The sequence below is a fragment of the Petaurus breviceps genome, unplaced genomic scaffold (genome assembly GCF_028583685.1).
Source record: "Petaurus breviceps papuanus isolate PSGF00001 unplaced genomic scaffold, PetGlider_PUasm1.0 64, whole genome shotgun sequence".
Classification (NCBI taxonomy): Eukaryota; Metazoa; Chordata; class Mammalia; order Diprotodontia; family Petauridae; genus Petaurus; species Petaurus breviceps.
In genome coordinates, this window is record NW_027186428.1 from 1655230 (window position 1) to 1675382 (window position 20153).

The 20153-nt window shown below is 34.8% G+C and overlaps 1 protein-coding gene across 1 annotated transcript in view; it reads right to left on the bottom strand.

Moving 5' to 3' along the window:
* Positions 1-20153, bottom strand: part of CDC42BPB (CDC42 binding protein kinase beta) — a 167313-nt gene that overhangs the window by 79624 nt on the left and 67536 nt on the right. Inside the window, exons 6-11 of the mRNA XM_069103758.1 lie at positions 19895-19988; positions 14841-15041; positions 11012-11260; positions 4602-4681; positions 781-947; positions 540-659 (exon numbers count right to left, since the gene is read on the bottom strand). Coding sequence (XP_068959859.1) covers positions 540-659; positions 781-947; positions 4602-4681; positions 11012-11260; positions 14841-15041; positions 19895-19988 — 911 coding nt within the window. The remainder of the gene's footprint in view (positions 1-539; positions 660-780; positions 948-4601; positions 4682-11011; positions 11261-14840; positions 15042-19894; positions 19989-20153) is intronic.

Below are 20153 nucleotides of genomic sequence, written 5' to 3' on the forward strand. Positions count from 1 at the left end.
TTGAGAACTGTGTACATATTCTTTGATCTCTTACCCACTGGTAAATAGTTCCTGGCCATTTGGGTTAGTTCCCTATATATCTTGGATATCAAACCCTTATCAGAAGTATTTGCTGTAAGGACTATTTTTCTGAATTGACAATATCTCTTACACTTGATACATTGACTCTGCTCATGAAAAAGCTTTTCAATTTCATGTAACCATAATTACTTATTTTATCTGCTGTTTCCTGTTTTAATTTTTATGAAGTACTTTGTGCGTGTCTGTGTGTAAATAAAAAACCTCATTGGGGTTGTTTCTGGTAAGTCAAATTTTCTTTCCCATGCCTACAATAAACTGTATTTTACTTCAACCAAAGCAGTTGGAGATAAGATTATTTCCACCTCTTGATGACTACCATGTAAATTTAAATAATTGAGAATATTTTTCATTTTTTTAATTGAGAGTTAGTATGAAATTTTCCTTAATCTGGACAGTGTTGACTCTTAACACTTCAATATAGAAACTGAAGTGCTACACATTAAAACCAAAACACATACCTGCTATTTTATTCTTTAGCCGTTCAATTTCCTCATTTAATTTTTTGATTTCTTTATCTCTGTTTGAGTTTCCTGTAGATCGAGCTGAACTATGAAAGGACTGTACAGTTTGTGTGGATTCTTTAGAGAATGGGGATAAGAAAAAATGTTAGAATGAACTTGAGTTTTGGCTAATTTGGAAATAAATCATAAAAGTTATTGTGGCAGAGTGTAGTGACTACAAATCATTTCCACTACTGACCTTGTAATTTTCTGCTCAATTCTAGCTTTTCTTGTTCTAGCCTTCGTATTCTTCTTTCATATGCTTCAATTTGCAAGCTGTTCTCTAGATCCCGTTGCACATCCTCATCTTTGGTGATAGTATTAGATTGCATTACACTTTTCAGAGAGCCTCTATCAGAAAAACAGCTGCAAATCAAAAAGCTTTTTTTAAAATCTAATAAATACAAAGTGCATTTTTTATTTTTGCATTTTAAGAATTGCAAAATAAAATAATGACTTTCAAAAACATTTTAAAGGCTTTTTTTTTTGCTTTTTGGAGGTCAATTGGGGTTAAGTGACTTGCCCAAAGTCACACGGCTAGTAAGTGTGTCAAGTGTCTGAGGCCGGATTTGAACTCAGGTCCTCCTCAATCCAGGGCTGGTGCTCTATTCACTGCGTCACCTAGCTGCCCCTAAAGGCTTTTTTATTGTCTGTGGAGCCAAAAATATATGATGTTGTTTCAGCTGTTTAAAATTGTTGATTATTAGAAACCTAACAGTAGCAAGCAGTTGGTAAAATTTCTTAGAATGAGACTTTGATAACATGGGCATATATAATAACAAATGAATTTCATTTGTACTAATTTACAATTGCCCCAGTTTAATTTAAATAGAAAAAAATTTCATGGCATTCACCATCTGGGTTAATAGCTTGAAAGTCTAAATTTGATGTTATTTGCTTAATAATAGGAAGGCTAACAAACAATTTTTTTAGCAGCTACTGTGGTGCTAGGTTTATAAACACAGTTCAGATAAGTTATGGTACCTGCTGTCTTCAAGGACCCAATAGTATATCAATTAGAATGATAAAATAAGTACAAATAACTATAATCCTCCAACCTATTTTAGTAAATTCAATTTAACAAACCTCTCTTAAGCACCTATCATTTGCTCTTGTATTGTGCTAGGCACTGGGGATACAAAGACAAGAATAAAACAGTGCTGGCCTTTTTGGAGCTTACATTCATTCTCCTGAAGGAAAAGAAAATGGTGTTTACAATATGTATACATAAGAAGATAATAATTTGGGGAGGAGAGAGATCATTTAACTTTAGGGGGAGAGATGGGGCAGAGATTAGATAAGGCATCATCAAAAATATACCTAAACTGAATCTTAAAGGAAGATAAGGATCCTGAGATCTAGAGACGAATAAGAAGAAAATACAGGCATGAGGAATGATCTATGAGAATATACACTGTAAAATATCTTAGCTGCAAGTCTGTTTCCATTTTATGTTAGAAGTAATGGGTAGTCATTTAAAGATTTTCACCAGGTAAGTGGTCAGAGCTATCCCTGAAAAGGTTTATTTTAGCAGTTGTGTGAAGAATGGATTAGAGAGAGGCAGCTAGGTGGCACAGTGAATTGAGCACCAGCCCTGGAGTGAGGAGGACCTGAGTTCAAATCTGGCTTCAGACGCTTGACACACTTACTAGCCTCGTGACTTTGGGCAAGTCACTTAACCCCAACTGCCCTCCAAAAAGCAAAAAAAGATGGATTAGAGAGTGTATAGGAATTTTAAGAGACTTTTGGTAGTCCAGATAAAAGGTGATGAGGCAATGAACTAGAATAGTAGTACCTATGAATGAATGCTATTGATACAGAGATAAATGGAAAACTTGTCAAGGACTTAGTGGTTATAAACTTGGGTGACAAGAATGAAAGTGGTACCCTGAATAGAAACACTTATATTTAGAAAAAGGATGGATTCCAGTTTCATGTTATACTTGTTGAATTTGGGATTTCTAAAGAAGATCCAGAAGAATATATACAGCAAGCAGATGATGATACAGAACAAGTTCAGACGAGAGACTATGGTCACACACACACACACACACACACACACACACAAACACACAGAATTGTCATTTGTGTAAAAATGATACTTTAACTTATGTGAGAAGATAAAATTACCAACAAGGTAGAGAAAGAAAAGGGAGAAGAAATAAGACTCTGGGACACACTGATGCTAACATGACAAGAAATAAAGAATCCAAGGGAAAAAGGATAATCAAGATTATTAAAGTTTCATAAAATTCAAAGATTATGAAGCTTGAGAAAATTCACTTGATTTAGTAGTTGAGAGGGTAACCTTGGAGACAGCAATTTCAGTACAATTCTGGAAAGCAGAGTACAGAGTTGCAAAATAATGTACTAGGGGAAGTAAGGGCAGCAGCACTGAAGTTGTGATTTAGAAAAGCAACAGAGGGCATTCAAGGCACAGGAAACAACCTAAGTAAAGGCACAAAGATCTGAGAAACCCATATATGTTCAAGAGGCAGAAAGTTGTCCAATCTGGCTATAGTGTAGAGCATATGGAATAGAACTACCTGATACATTGCTGGAAAGGTAAGAGAACACCAGAATGTGGAAGGCCTTAAAAATGGAGAGAGAGTTGTTCAAAATTGTTGAACAGAAGTGATGTGGTCAGATCGATGTGAAAGAAACACCATCCTGGAAGTAGAATACAGGCCAGGTTGATAGGAAAAAGCATAAAGAAAAGATACTTGGTTGGGGTGGCAAGGTGGCTCCGTGAATACAGCACTGGTCCTGAAGTCAGGAGGACCCAAGTTCAAATCCGGCCTTAGACATTTCACACTTACTACCTGTGTGACCTTGGGCAAGTCACTTAACCCAAACTGCCCTGCTTTCCCCCTCCAAAAAGTTAAAAAAAAAAAAAAAGACAGCTCAGAATCTGAGTTCTGCCTCTGCCACTAATTTTCTACAGAAACTTAGCAAAAGCACTACCTCTGTGGCTTTTGAGAAAATGTGTTTGAATTAGATGACCTTGTAAGGGGCTCTTCTTGTTGTAAGATTCTGTGATTATATTAACTGTTTATCTGTGATAAACAGTTAATATAACCACTGAAGACTATGTAACTTTTTAAGCTACATTGTACAGAAAGACATCATGAACTTCCTTGTTTTGTTAACTATCATGTTTCAGGAAGGGTACATATCTAAGGTAGACTCAGTATTTCTGCATTTTTATACAATAGCTTAGAAAGCCTTGGCAAAGAGTAGTAGTACTATGTCTAGCGAATAATGCATGGAGATTAGAGCTCAACTGGAGCTCTCCAAGGTACAAGAATCTCAGGACATCTACAAAGACTTGGCATACTCCAGTTCTAGTCAGCTCTCTCCAGGGAGCAAAGTGCTTTAACTTGAACATAAGTTCCCCCTCAAGAATCCTATCGCATACTAAAGCAGGTTTTCTGCATCCCTTGATGGAAGATGTTTTCCTGGCAACAGTTTTTCCATAAACTTAAGACACCAAGAGCTGACTGTCAGTGTCTTATGTGGCCTTTACAAACTGTGAGAAATGATTTTTGTTCCTAACATTCAACTTTTCTTTCAAGACACCTTTTTATTTTAAAATATGAGAAAGATTTTGGGCAATAGTGTTGTGAAGATTCTCCTATTTGATGGTATCCAATAGAAATGAAATCTATAGTTAAATTCTTATAAATGGTTTTGTATCAGACAAAACTTTTAAAGACCTCTGTTCTGATCATTTTATTTTTTATTCTGGCACATGAAATCTAACAAATGACAAGTTTTAATGATATTACTGGAAAATAGGAATTTGAAGGACTAATTCTTACTGCAGAACATCTGAAGGATTATCTCTTATGATCTAAAATCTAATATTAACTGCTTATTACTGAGAGTGTTTGATTCTTATTATATTTACAAATAACATTAATACTAGCACCTTACAATTCATGACCATTCAATACAATTATCATTTATTTAATTCCAAATTACTAATCTGTTATCTTTAAGTAATAAATCAAGACATACCTTTCAGTTGTAAATGTAAAACCAATGAATGGCAAATGTAATCCAGAGAAGCCAGTATGAGAGCCAGGAGGTACTATTTCCTACAAAAAAAAAATCACACACAACCACATATAAAAAAATAATGTTCAAACAAAAGAAGAAAAAAACCCAACACAATGTATTGGGGGGTGTGGGGGTAGGGGACACGCATGCTACATTTTGGGTTCCTGCCTTGTGGTTGTGTCTCTTAAGAAATGCATAACTTTTTTCGATAATCTTGAGATTATTAGATGAGGAAGAAAGAGACTTTTTAGGATGGAACAGGGCAATTCAGTCATTGTATATCTCCATTTGGCTCACAGGATTTCAAGTGGAAAGGATATCAGAGTTTATCTTATCCATCATTTTACAGATAAGGAAACTAAGAAAGCTAAGTGGCAGAGTGGAGGAGCACTGGGCCTAGAGTTAGAAGAACTGAGTTCAAATCCAAGTTCAAACATTTACTAGCTGTGTGATTCTGGTCAAATACTTTACTCTCTAGCTGCCTCACTTTCCTCATCTATAAAAAGTGGAGATAAAAACAGCTTCTACTCCCAAGGTTGTTGTGAAGAGGAAATGAGATACACATGTAAGTCACTTTGCAAGCCCTAAAGTGCCACATAAGTGTTAGCTACTACTATTGTTCTTAGAGGCCTAGAGGGGCAAGTCATTTGCCTATAATCACAAGGGTAATCACACTCTTTGATCAATAGTAGGCTATATGAAATAATATATAGCAATCTGATAACTTTAAAAAGTAAATTTATGATCACTTACATGACTATTTTTGTAAAAAGATATGTTGTGAAACATCTACAATTAATTCTAAACACATGCTGTGTTTTGCATAAGCAGCTCTGAAAACGAGTGTGTGTGTGTGCGTGTGCGTGTGTGTGCACACGTATAGTATCATTCTTAGTTAAATACATGTCACTTGAAGAGTGAGCCATTAAAGAAATGTCAACTAGTCAAGAGGTATCTAACTTATTATGTAAGGGCTAAAATATAATGTACTTACTAAGTGCTAAAATGTGCTGTTAAAGATATGGTGGAAGATAAAAGTCTAAGTTCTCATCAAACATTAAATTGGGCAATAAAGTTGAATTCATAATCATAAACGTAAGCTGGCTTAAGAGATAAAGGAATGTTTTTAGCCTGAAATTAGATAAACTGCAAGTCTGGAATGGTTAGAAAACATGGGATCTGGTCCATTTCAATTCTTTATAATAGATTCTTTAAGCTTTAGTAAAGGGAAGGATAACAGAGAAGTCAAATCTCACAATGTAAAAATACTTTTACAGTATCAGAAAAACAGCATTAGTCATATTTTTGCTTTCTTTTCCATATACAATGATGTGGACATTTCCATTAGTATTGAACTTGGTACTTAAAATTAACTAAAATATACAATTAAAACAAAAAGAAAACAAATGTATATAAATGAAGGAAATGGGACTTAGCATTCTCACTAGATGGGGCAGATTTTTAAACAAATAACTAATCTTTTCACTGAACCACAAAAAGGATACTCTGTCACATTTTTCCAAAGAGTATCTGTCACTCCCTGAAGGTAGTGGAAAGTGGTGTTGGATTTGGAGTTAGAGGAACTGGGTTCAAATCTTGGTGTTATTTGCTATGTGACTTTGGGTGCATTGAGTAACCTGTAGCTCAGTTTCCTCATCTGTAAAAGAGGTTGGACCTGATGACCTCTAAGATTCCTTCTAGTTATAAATCAAAGATCTTATGATCTTAAAATAATAAATAATAAGAAGTAATAAAATATCAGAAGAACAAAAAACAAACAGCACACTAATTACTTCGGGGAGTAGAATTACTTTTTTTAGAAGAATCACTTTGGGGAAGACATGTTCATTTAACTAAACTTCAATAATTTTACTACGAAACTATGTCATTTGTTTTGGGATGAGAATAGAGATAATATGAAAGCAGAATAATTTGCTCTATCATGGAAAAAATGCCATTGTATAAGCTGTCAAGTCCAATGAATCAAATTAAACATATAAAACTGCATTTCTATCAGACTACAGTAAACAAATTATAGAACACAAATCCAAATACATGTCTCTGAAATTCAATGAAAACAATCTATAGGAGATTATTTTACATTTCTTGGCTTTTTCTTATATACCCAAAATATATTCTATACATTGCAAATACAGTAAATGTAGAAGTCTAGTAAGTTACATTAGACTATCCTATTTGCTGAATAAGAGAAAGATTAGGCCAGAAATCACAACTAGGTGTTATAATGATTTTATATAGAACTGACAGTTTATAAAACATTTTCTATAGTTTAATCCTTTTTTTTGGAGGGCAACTGGGGTTAAGTAACTTGCCCAAGGTTACACAGCTAGTATTTTTGTGTGGGTGTTGTGTCTCAGGCTGGAACCGAACTCCGGTATTCCTGACTCCAGGGCCAGCACTTTACTCACTGCGCCACCTAGCCGCCCCCTATAGTTTAATCCTAATAAAAAAACTTGTGAAATAGGTTAAGTTTGAATCCTTGCCATCATTAACAGATCATTTAAGTTGTACCTCAGCATCCTTATCTACAAATCAGGGAAAAGTGTTAACTGCCTCAAGGACCTCACCCAATTTTTAGGAACCTTCAATTCAAAGAGTCCATCTCGGGATTTAGAAAGTAAGAGTCCCACATTAACCTGAGTTCTGTCTGAAATTTAGTGTTCCTCACATCTGCATGTATCCATTTTCTTTACCATCCTTATTTTCATTTCCTGTACCTGTCTTCTTTAAAATCTGGGTTTTGGAGGCAGCTAGGTGGCACAGTGAATAGAACAGCAGCCCTGGAGTCAGGAAGACCTGAGTTTAAATCTGACTTCAGACACTTAACACAAAACTAGCTGTGTGACCTTGGGCTAATCACTTAACCCCAACTGCCCTACCTTCCCCCCTCCAAAAAGCAAAATCTAAAATACAATCTGGGTTTGCTGATGAGTTCCCTGAGCACTGCTATATCAAGAATACCCTTTTTTCCTTTTCAGAACTGGTTCTTTTACTTTTCCCTAACTTTTGGACTTCAAAACCATGCCTCTGCACCTATCTGATCCTACAACATCCCTCAGTGTCTGGGGGCTCCTTGCCCAGCAATATCCTTCTGGCCCTTCTCCCTTTAGCGAATTTCTATAGCAACCTCCATTTTGGAGGGGCATAGACTGGTCTTTATTCCCCTACTGGTCCCGTTCCTAGTCTCTGAAGTTTAAAACTATACCCAAGTACTTTTATCCCCTCCTACCCTTCCAACTTAGCTTCCTAGCTTTTCAGCTCCCTCTGATGTGTTGTCTTCCCCCTTAGAAGATAAGTAAGCTTCTTGAGGGCAGGGACTTTCCTTTTTAGTTCTATCTGTATCCCTGTGACTTAGCTGGTGCCTGGCATATAGTTAAGCACTTAATGAATGTTTAATTTTGTCCCTTCCTTCCTCATCTCCTGGGGTGACTTTTACCTATAAGATTTTTAGAGCATGGGCTCCTACCGAAACTTCCTCTGAATTCTTTCAAATCTCTTCATCCCAAATCTAGGACATATGATGGACCTATCCTCTCTCACAAATTCTAAGATAAAGTGTTTACTGTCCCCCTCTAGTAGTCCCAAGACCATAATTATTTCAACCCCAACAATCAATTTTTACTTACGTCTCCATTTTAAATAGCATTAGTGCTTGGCTTCAGCTCAGAGGCATAGCTCCACCAGAAGCTTGGACAAAAGACATGCCCTATCAAGCCTCTGTGCCAGGTATATGATGTTTCCCATATCCATTTATTTCCTCATTTTATTTCCAGGGGGTTTACAGTATGCTCCAAAGACAATATTACTTCTATGCTCACCATACTTCCCCATTCTGGTTCCTGATTTCTTCAGACTTTTCTATCTTTAATACTAATAAGCTCATCATCTCCTATCTATCCTATCCTATCCTATCCTATTCCTTTGGAATAAGGTACCTCCTGCCAGAATCATACTGAAATCATAAGAAGATTCTGACAAGTCTCAGTGATACATACGATGTCAAATTTGCCTTCTTGCATTAGCATTTGCTCCCCTTAACTGTTAGCCACATACTGTGCACTTTTTGTGTAAACATTTGAGCCACTTATTTTTACTGCTGGCTTATTTCTTAGAAACCTGTGAATTTCTGGTCATCTCTATAGATATTGTCTCTATGTTGTAGCTGTTCTCTATAGCATACAGTATGGCTGAAATGTAGGCAAGTTTCTACCTCCACACATACAATTTCACCAGCCCTTGCTGGCATATAACATGCACAGTCATTCCTATATTATAATTTGTGGTTCAAAAAAAATAAAAACTCATTCCCAGTTCCCAACTTCTTAACCAACTGTTCATTTCCCAAAGCTGCCTTCCTTTTTTGAATCCCTTATAACCCCTCCTCATGATCAGTAAACAGAGAAAGACTAGTTTAAGTGATCTCTTCGTTGTATATCAATGACTTTTCTTAATTCCCATCTTGCTTAACTGCTCTTCTAACCACTTCTAACATGTCTTTCTCCTAGATGATTTTTCTTTCTTATCTTCTATGACATTTTTCTCCTTTGCTTTTCCTGATGACCACTCTTTTCTCAGTCTCTTTTGTTGGATCATCATCTATATACTACCACCTCATTACCATGAATGTTCCCTGGGGAACTGCGTTAATAATCTCTTTCTCCCTTTTTTCTCTGCTCTCTCTGATTTCATGTGTACTCATGGATTCAAGTATTGTTTCTACAGAAATATGTGTTTGTGTATACGTATATGCACACGTGCATATGTGAACATGTGTGTATATATGTACTGTGTATGTATGAATAAATATGTACAGCCCTAATGTTTCTCCTATATTCCAGTCCTGCACCATCACTTTCCTGCAGTTATCCACCTCCTGGATTTCCCCCCAAATCTCAAACTCAACATGTTTAAAATAGAATTCAATTAGCTTTCCCACCAAAACTCATATTAACCCAAAGGCCAGTGTTTCTATGGAGTATGCTAGCTCCTTCCCACGTTCATAACCTCAGAATCATTCTTGACTTTTTCCTTCCCTTTATTCCCCACATTCTATCATTTGTCAACCTTGTCAATTCTATCTCTCCATCTCTCACATCAGTCCCCTTCTTTACCATAATGTGGCCTACATTCTTGTTTTAAGACCTAAATATCTTTCACCTGTAAGTAGCCTCTCAGTTGATCTCTTCTTCCAGTCTCTCTTTTCTTTGACCCCTTTTCTATAAGGTTCCAATATATTTAATATGTGCTAAGGCATAGGTCTAACCGTGTTATTCCCTTGCTGAAAGACCCTGAACTCCCATTAACTCTAGGATAAACAAACTCTCAGCGAAACATTTAGTCTTCCACAATAACCTAGCTACTTTCCTATCCTTATTCCACAGGACTAACCTTCACAAATTCTACATGTCATCCAAAGGAAGGTATCTGCTCTTCTACAAACTTAACACTCCATTCTCTGTCTCTATGAATTCTCTTACACTATCCTCATATCCAGAATGCACTTTCTTCTCATGTCTTCTACTAAAATTCTTGTTTTCCATCAATATTAGACTCAGGAGCTAACACTTTAGTTTAACACTATTCCTGATTTCCCTGTATTGAAGCTTTCTTCCTCCTCAACTTCCTTTTACCATATTTATCTGTATACATATTATATTCCTCACCAACACCCAAGTAAAATATGAGCTCCCTGAAGACAAGAACTTTGATGCTATCTCTGTATCTCCAGAACCTAGTATAGTGCCTTGCACATAGTAGTCTCTTTATAAAGTTGCCAGATTGAACTGAAACTATTCTCAAAGGGCTGTCACATTTGTGTGGTCACTCTGTTATCTATCCTTGATGATATCTTCTGTAATTTAAAGAAAATATATTAAGTTGATCCATAACATAACTTCTGATTAAAATTTAAACAAGACCTTCAGATTTAAGTGCTTTCCTCAAAACAAGCCTGGGAAGTAAAGTAGTCATCCACAATCTCATGATGAAGAAAGGAGTTAAGTAGTTTGCGTAAAGTAACATAGTTCTCAAATGGTGGAGCTGGAATACATATATATACATAAAATAATTTTGAAAAGGAAAAAAGTATAAGTATGTATAAATAAGAAAATATTATATTTGCATAGATAAACAAACACAGAAGCATTTCAGGTTGGTTACAATGAAAAATACAACTGAGTCTTAGACCACGACATCAGAGAAAGTACAAAGGACAAGTTGCCAAAATTTCAAGTCACAAATTTTATCTTTGGAAACCAATTGCTAAAAAAGAAACTGGGAATACAATGGCATGTATTTCTCATGTGAAGCTATAGTAATAACCAATAAAGCTGTGTTCTTATGCTTACCGGATTTCTTAATACATCATCATCTACATCAAAATTTGATGTGTCTGAAGGACTGCTAACATCTGGAATATAAGGCGCTTCAAGATTGCGTATATCTTCCCAATTTATTCCTTCAAAGAATGCATGCCTTTTGAAATCTTCTATTCCATTCTGTCCCAGTCGGCGTTCTCTACTACAGATGAGTCTTTGAATGAGGTCTTTTGCCTCTTCAGATACATCTGTGACATGAGAAGGAAACTGAAATCGCTCCTACAAAAAAGATTAAGTTCAAGATTTATTCAGATATATGCAGATATATATATTGAAAAGAATGCCAAATTTTATGAAAAATTAAGTAGTAGACAACAGTAATTAAAATGGAAGTTATAGTTCAAAAGAGTCCAAAAGTCATTTTGGAATGGTAACAAAACACCAGCCCAGACTAATAAATTTCTAAAACCAGGCAGACAAAGAATGGAATTTTCAGACTTATTTAGGTTTGATTATCTAATTGGAAAAATGTAACCTGCTGTATTCTGGGTCAGACAGAAAAAGTATCACTTAAAATAAATATATATCCCTCTTTTTTTCATCTACTGAGTTACGTTCTTATGTGTCTAAATTTTCTGTAAAACATCATACTGCAGGAAGTTAAGTCATTTTAGGAAGAGGACAGGGATAGCCTATGACACTTGTTTTAGTTTTTATTTGTGGGAGACAGACGAATATTGCTCTCATAAGATGATGTTGGTATTTGCAAAGTATGGGCTTTCTGAAGATAATGAGAAGGAAAATAAAGAAGAAATCAAAAGGCAAGATGAGAGGAAAAGAGAAAAGAAGAGGTAAAAGGAAGGCTGAAAAGGGGAAAAATAAAGGATAAGAACTTTCTTATTTAACTTGACTATTCCATTTGTGAGAACCTATTTCTAGATTTAAACAGAGTTTGGGTCTGACAGAAAGGCTAAGTGTAGTAGAGAAATCAATATTTTTGTACAGCTGCTTCTTAAGTATAACCTGGAATATGTTATCTCAATAAAGTCTATGAGACCCAAAAGAGACACTCAGAGACTACCTAATTACCTGGAGATTAGAAGGAGTTAAGAAACCAGGAAAAGTATACAGAAAAAGCTCCTGATTGTATGTACTGAACTTAAATACTCCAAAAATGAAAATATTAATCTAATAATATGAAAGTCAAATATTCAGACAATTTACTTTTCATTAACAACAAAAAAAGAGTGAATATCATCTATTTGGACAATGTTTACTGAAGATTAGAGGACACAGAAAACTTTCTATATATTTACTTTGGATTACTTAAATTTAGCACTCTGAATCCTGAAACTTTTAAGAATCCAGATTCTTTGTACCAGGTCTATTTCCTCATGCCCACTGTCTTTTGTACAAAGTAGGTAAAGATCAATTACTCAACTTATTAATGGTTTGAAAAGGGAAAGAAATTCTAGAGGACAATGAAATCCTCTGACCCTGACTCCTCTTTCCCTCTTCCTAAAGCAGTCCCAGCTTTAGAAGAAGAGCTGGATATATTTCTCAATAAAGGGTAAGGAAGCTATTTTTGAAAGTTTTGTCCTTTTTTTTGGGGGGGGGGGTTTGGAGGGGGAGATGCAAAGTGAAACGGAGATTTGAAGGGACCCAGAGTTAACCATATCTAGAGTTTATAAGTACTAATAATTTAATACCTAAAAAAATCTCTGCTCTATTCAAACATATTGTGTAATAATTAACAAAGCTAGAGAATCACTAATTTAAATGACAGCCACAGCCAAACACTACCAGAAAAAGATGACTTAACTGAAAATGCAAGTTGTTAATTGAAACACTAACCTGTAACTTAAACTTTTAGCAATTAGCAGTAATTTTCCATCATATACTTTTTTGTCATAGAGAATAGTTACTTATGGTTCCCCCACTTGCTACAAAAATGAAAATAATGCACACAATAAAAGATTCAGGATTTGCTCCCTAGACCCAAAACCTTAAAAATGCAACATTCCTAAAGTGATTTGGATAGCATTTCAGAGCAAAATACATATCCTGGAGCTAGTATTTTTAATCATACATAGATTTTCAATTCTAAGTCCTAGGCATTTTTAAACATAGTTTGGCAAGTTATATATCATATTACAAGATAATCTCTAGGTTCATTAAACTTCATTGTGGGAATGCTTTTTTTTTTTGCTATTGAAATATTAGATTTATAGTATTATTTAAAGGTCAATTATCTTTATAATTCATATAATTTACAAGTCCAGCTTTTTCATAAATTATACTAAAATTATGAAAGCTGTTTTCCCAATTATATTTATTGTAAAATATTTTAGATCAAGTGTTTCTCATAGTGTTAATATAGAATATAATCAAATTTTCAACCTATCAATTCAATCACTCAAGAGATAAAAGCATAAACTTTTCACTTTACTTTTCAAATAAATAGTTCAATTGAGAAATTAGCTGACATTTGTGATAAGTAATCTGATTAGAAATGAAAATTCAAAAAAAAGAATAAAATGAAAATCCCAAACATTAACCATTACCAATATTTATAAAACACAATCATAAAATTTATTTTTCTTACATATTTAGGGCTGAAAATACTCATATTATATATCCAAATTTCCCAAAAACAATGTCTACAAGTGTCTTGTATACAGTAAATAAATTTTGTCTTAACAGCACATTTTTTTAAATGAGCTATATTCTACAGAAGTAATCCTTGGATAAAGTTAGGACACTTTAGAAACTCTAACTATTTGTGGCCACTGGGGTACCATTTTGTAAACTGCGGTGGGACCTCATTTTACATATGACAGCTCCTGAAAAAACAGTGTAAAGTGAATAGCTGTATTTACTTATTTATTCATATTATCCCACTATCTTTCCTTATGATTTTAGAGATGCCTCACAGAAAAAAAAATACTGATATTACACTTAAAAAAAAAACAAATACAATGACTTCAAAAGTCCTTTGTAAAAGCTTCTAAATGTATTTTGTAGTTCCACCTAACTTCTCCCTACAATAAATAAGATGGATAATTTATCCTCATGATATTTGTATACTCATTAAAGATTAAATTAAAATTTAAAAAAATCAAATATTTAAGTATAAAATACTTAATTCCATTTCAATAGATAATCTGATTCTATGGAACTTGAATGTTTAAAAAGCCATACTAGCTATGCCACTGTTTTAAGCATTTTAAATTCAAAATGGTACTGAGATTTTTTTTTTAAGCTGGAGGTCAGATAATACAAATCTTAATGAGTTGAACTCTTAACAATAAATAGTTTATTGTCCTTTGTGGGTAATTTTATTAATTTTCCTCAATGTTTGCTGACAAACTGGTAACAAAGGGATTTTTAAGTAGCTCCTACCTGAATAACCCAGCAGGGAATCTCTGAAGATGTTTTGCATCATTCCTCAGAGTATAAATACTAGAGCAGAACTTCAAATTAGCAATGAAAGACACCAAATGAATTGGATCATTGCTGTGCTTAAATTTTCTATTTCCGAAGATGTATTAAATGAATTGGAGAGTGTGTAGAGTGCTACTAACCAATAAGATACAGCAAATGGAATATCAGGAATTTGAAACAATTAGGTTATTCTTAAATTCCCTAACTTGGATCCAAAGAGGATTTGGCCTAATATTGGCATATGATGTAGTCTACAGATCAAGCCCGGAGAAGAAAGCTCTTCATCCCAATTAACATAAACTTAAATCATATCACTAAAATTTCCAAAATTCACTGATATAAGTGAAAACTGCATTATTTTATATATACAAAGGAACAAATGCTATACTACTTATTTAGAAATAACATTTCTTACTTCATGATTCATGATCTTTCCATAGGTTTCCACTAATGATTCTGCATAAAAAGGTGTTTCACCATATAGCATTTCATACATGCAAACACCTAGAGACCACCAATCACATTCTGGACCATATTTTCCCATCCCATCCTCCATTGCTTGTAAAATCTCAGGTGAAATGTAGTCAGGTGTACCCACTGCCACAGAAGATTGGACCTTAGGGAAAGAAAACAAAATATTTTAAATTAAACCTTTCCAATTGCTCATTATTTCTGGTCATTTTTCTCTGAGGTTCACTTTTCTCACCTACAAAACTGGAATGATAAAAAGTACACTACATTCCTTACAATTATTTAGAAAAATAATAGAAGTATTTCAAAAAATAATAATTTAAAAAATAATTTAAAAATAATTAAAATAAGATGTAAAGCACTACAGAAATGCAAGCTATTATTAATTCTTCCAATAAAATTTTGCTACTTTGTTTTTTGCAAAGAATAACAATAAAAGAAAAAAGAAATAGTCATGGAAGAGAGTTAAGCTAATAATCATATCTTGAAAGCCCAGTATGAATAAGCAAAGTTCAATTCAAGAGATAATTTTTAAATAGTCAAATTATGTTTATCTACTTCAATATTTTGAAAACCTTACAATTATAAAATTAAATATAGTGACCTTGGGCAAGTCACTTAACCCCAATTGCCCTCCAAAAAGCAAAAAAAAAAGGCCTTGAGATTTGGTATTTTTTGGGCGGGCAGCTAGGTGGTGCAGTGAATAGAGCACTGGCCTTGGAGTAAGGAGGACCCAAGTTCAAATTTGAACTCAGACACTTAACACAAAAAACTAGACATGTGACCTTGGGCAAGTCACTTAACCCCAACTGCCCCTTCCCCCCCCAAAAAATTTAAATATAGATTCCATATTAGGATAACTGTCTTTAAACATTTGAAAATGTTTCTTCTGGCTGATTTCCAGAGTGCAAAACTAGGAACAGTGGTTACAAGCTGCAATTCATATCAATATGTACTCCCTCCCCCCCAACAAAAGTTTCCTAATAATCAACACAGTCTAAAAGTGTAATGTGGTTTTCTCAGGACATTATGAGTCCCCACAACTTCAGATTTGCAGTGGAGATAACGATGACTCATGAATGCCCTTTCCACTCTGTACTTCATGCTTCTCAGAGGTGCCTTAAGATGAGGAAGAAATATGTCTACATCACAACAAAAGAGGTTATGACCATAGTAATTTTCCACACTAAACTAGTTTCTATACTGCACAGTTTAGTTTATAGTAAGCCTTAGGTTTTGCTTGCTGAAGTAACAGACTATCTCAACATAAGAGGACTCATCCAAAGCAATCAGTCCCCAAAACATGTACTTCAAGTATATTATTATATAAAGTTTGTGAATACACTGAAAGATCTCTAGTTGCATTAGCATACGCTTTTCATTGACAGATGACAACCTTTCTACCCCTTAGTAGAAAACCTTCATTACTATAGCCAAACAATTTCATCACTTGGCTAACCCACTGAAATGTATAGCAAGACAGGTAATGTTAATGTGCAGCTCTACAAGCTTTCTCTCTAAGTTTTACTATCTTGAAAAGATGTATTACAAAGTAAACTGGTAAAAGGAAATTCTTTAGCTCATTATTTCTCAAAAACATGGTTGATGACCAATGGTCCCTTAATAAATTTTAATTAGAGGGCCATGAGAAAAAAAATTATGCCATGCAGAGTTAATTATGTCTCTAATGTTAATAAGCCACATTTTATGATATTCAATTATCATTATGTTGCACTGTAAGAAGGTTTAAACTGTAAGTAATTTGTGTAGAAATTACAATTAGTATCACCTCTATGAAACCAAATAAAGTATTTCTGAGATCTGCTTGAGGAGTGGGGAGACTAGATGGAGTAAGAAGCTGCTCTGAGGATCTCTGAAAATCCTGAAATCCATGTCTCAGAATGATTCAGGCAGCTAAGACACCTAACTTTTGTTTCGCAGGGGACACCTGTGGCCTAGGTGTTTGGAGGCTAAACACTGTTATCTCCAGTCCTAGGGCCAGGGCAGGAAGAAGAGAAAGCAAGAAAACCATTGCTCTAATTGTCTTTCCCTCACTAGCTTCCTATCTCCAAACTGAAACCAAGATTGCCTGGATTTGATCTTGGGCAGATAATGAAGGATGATGGCCCTATCTTAATGCCAAGCAGCCCTGGGACCAATGTCTGTGTTATTTGAAAGAGCATGAGATTTGGAATCCATCAAAGCCTGAGTTTGACTCCCAGTTTTAACTAGATGTGTGAATCTGACAAGTTATTTAATTTCTGTGGACCTCAGTTGTATGGAAATGTCAGAATAGGGATAGCAAATTAAACAGTGAGCTTTTATTAAGTACTTACTGTGTCAGGATAACATATATACCAAAATTATTTTTAAAATTAAATTAAAATGAGGGGCGGCTAGGTGGCGCAGTGAGTAAAGCACTGGCCCCGGAGTCAGGAGGTCCTGAGTTCGGTTCCAGCCTCAGACACTTAACACCCAGACAAAAAAACTAGCTGTGTAACCTTGGGCAAGTTACTTAACCCCAATTGCCCTCCAAAAAAATTTAAAAAAAAAAAAATAATTAAATTAAATTAAAATCCATGAAATATTTTAAAATTATAAAATAAATATGGTATTATAGAGGCAGCAGTGGGGCATATTGTAAAGAGCCCTGGGTTTGCAGTCAGAAGACCTAGGTTCAAATCCCAGCTTTGCTAATCAGTAATTGTGTGAATGCGAATAAGTAATTCTCTCTCTCTCTTGGTTTGACCTAGATGATCCACCTGGTGCTTAATACTAGGATCTATGACCTATAACCTCAAGCCATGTCTATTTGTCAGCTCAAGACTTTTGTAAAGCACTAGCTGCAAGCAAACATGACTGAGAATCAGGAGGCCCAGCTCCTTTAGGATCCCTTGGTTATGGGTCTATTATGGGATAAGAGGGACTAATCATTCACACCTCTGTAACTAAAAAGTATTATATAAAATGTATATTTTTTTAAAAAATCAGACAGTATGGTACAATAGGAAAGAAGTGCCAGACATGGAGTAAGGAAGGTCTTAAATTCAAATTTTGCCCTTGAAAGTTGTGAGTGATGTGTCTGGGATAAGCTTTACCTTTTTCACATATCAATGTAGATAGTGGTAAGCACAGCACTTATTTTACAGAATTGTTGTGTGGATTCAATGAGTGTGTAAAAGTGCTTGGTAAACACTGAAACGTTGCGTGAATGTCATCTATTACTTTAACCTTAAACTAGTCTGAATTAAATTTAATCAGATTGAGTTTCTACCTGAGATACAATGGTGGAATAGGAACCTGGACTGGGAGAGCAAAGAAGTCAAAAGTAATTCTGGAACTTAAGTCAGTCAGTCAGTCAATAAACATTTGTTCAGTTCCTAGTGTATCAAGCACCACGTTCTGTGCTAGGGCCCTGAGAGAGGCCAGGCCTGCAAAGAGCTTTGGACAACCATAGGACAAGATAGGACAAGAGCACTGAGCTCAAGGTGGAACTCAGATCTGGCAGTGTGCTGTAGTAGAGAGGATGCTGGACTTAGAGTTAGGCAGACCTGCGTTCAAATACCACCTCCAGTACTTACTAGGTATGTGATTCTGGGCAAGTCACTTCACCTCCTTGGGCCTCAGTTTCTTCATATATAAAATGAAGGGGGTGGACTAGTTGCTAAGTGATTTGTCCAGGCCAATGTGTCAGGCGCAGGACTTGAATCCAGGCCTTCCTGACTCTGAGGCCAACTCTCTATCCACTATGCCACACTGCCTCTAATAATAACAAGAACAATTATGACAACAATAAGATATAGTAAAATTCTGTGTGCAGTACGTCAAAGTACCTTCTAGTTTTATCTAAGCTAAGTTTTCCTACTTTTTTCATGATACATGAATTTTATAAGGCAAGAATGAGTTGGTTAAAGAATCAAGTTCTGTTTAACAATAATGAACTAAATTTTTAGCAGTTACTCAAGATGACATCAAATAAAGAGAAAATAAGGGGGCAGCTAGGCGGTGCAGTGAACAGAGCACCAGACCTGAATTCAGGAGGACCTAAGTTCAAATCTGGCCTCAGACACAAAACACTTTCTAGCTGTGTGACCTTGGGCAAGTCACATAACCCCAACTGCCCTTCAAAAAGAAAAAAAAGAGAGAGAAAGAAAATATCCTAGAGAAATTACTAACATCATCAACTGATAATTCAGTTAAGCATTAAAATATTTTCATATGAAAATAAGATTTTTGGACAAAAGCAGAACACCATTTACTAATAACAGAATTTGAACCTAGATCTTCCTGACAACAGGCCTGGTTCTCTGTTGCACCCCCTAGTAATGAATTTTGCCTGTAGTCACTAGGTTCCAGTAACTGGCCCTCAAAGTCAATCGGTGTCAGAGGAATGGCTTGAACCCAGGTCACTCTGGCTCTGAGATCAGTTTTCTATTGATTATACCACATCTTTTTTTTAAATTAGTACTACTTCTTCAATACTTCAAAGATGTGTAATCTCTGTCACTGTGTATACTACTCCTACCAACACAAACTGCAGCCTTATAGTCTTCATGAGTCACTTTAACTAAAGAGCTTATTATCCTTATACCAATATGGTAACCTCGAGACTATAAACTTTATAGTTAAATTGGTCCACAGATGACAGGATACATTTTTTTTTAATTAATCTACTTATTAAGTAAGAAACTCTAAATAAGCAAGTATATCTAAGTAAGTTACTGAAAAACAAAAACATTTAATATAGTTTTGTGGTATCAAGATAATTTTATTTAAGGACATTCTATGAATATTATAAGATATCTAACAGTGTTCTCAGTAAGCATTATCTTTTCAGTTACTAGAGTTTTAAAAAACATTCTGATCAGCTGCTAGTACTAAGTAGAATGTTCATTTACGATCATATCAATAATATATTTCCTCAAAAAAGAATCATTTACATTGCAAAATGTAAAACCAAGGAAAAACCCCAAAGTGGAAAATTCCCAGACTACATACAGTTCCATCATCATTCATCTTCAAACATGATCCAAAGTCTGCCAAGCGAATGTGACCATTCATATCCAAAAGAACATTGTCAGGTTTAATATCTCTGTCAGCCAAAAAAAAAAAAAAGGTTGAATTAATTCAATGCAATATAAACGTTAGTTCAAAGTCCTAATTTAGCATGAGATTTGTTGACAAGATGCTAATGTGATTTAGTAAATAGTTTTAATATGATAGTTATTGTGATTCAAAGAAAAATGTTTCAGGACAA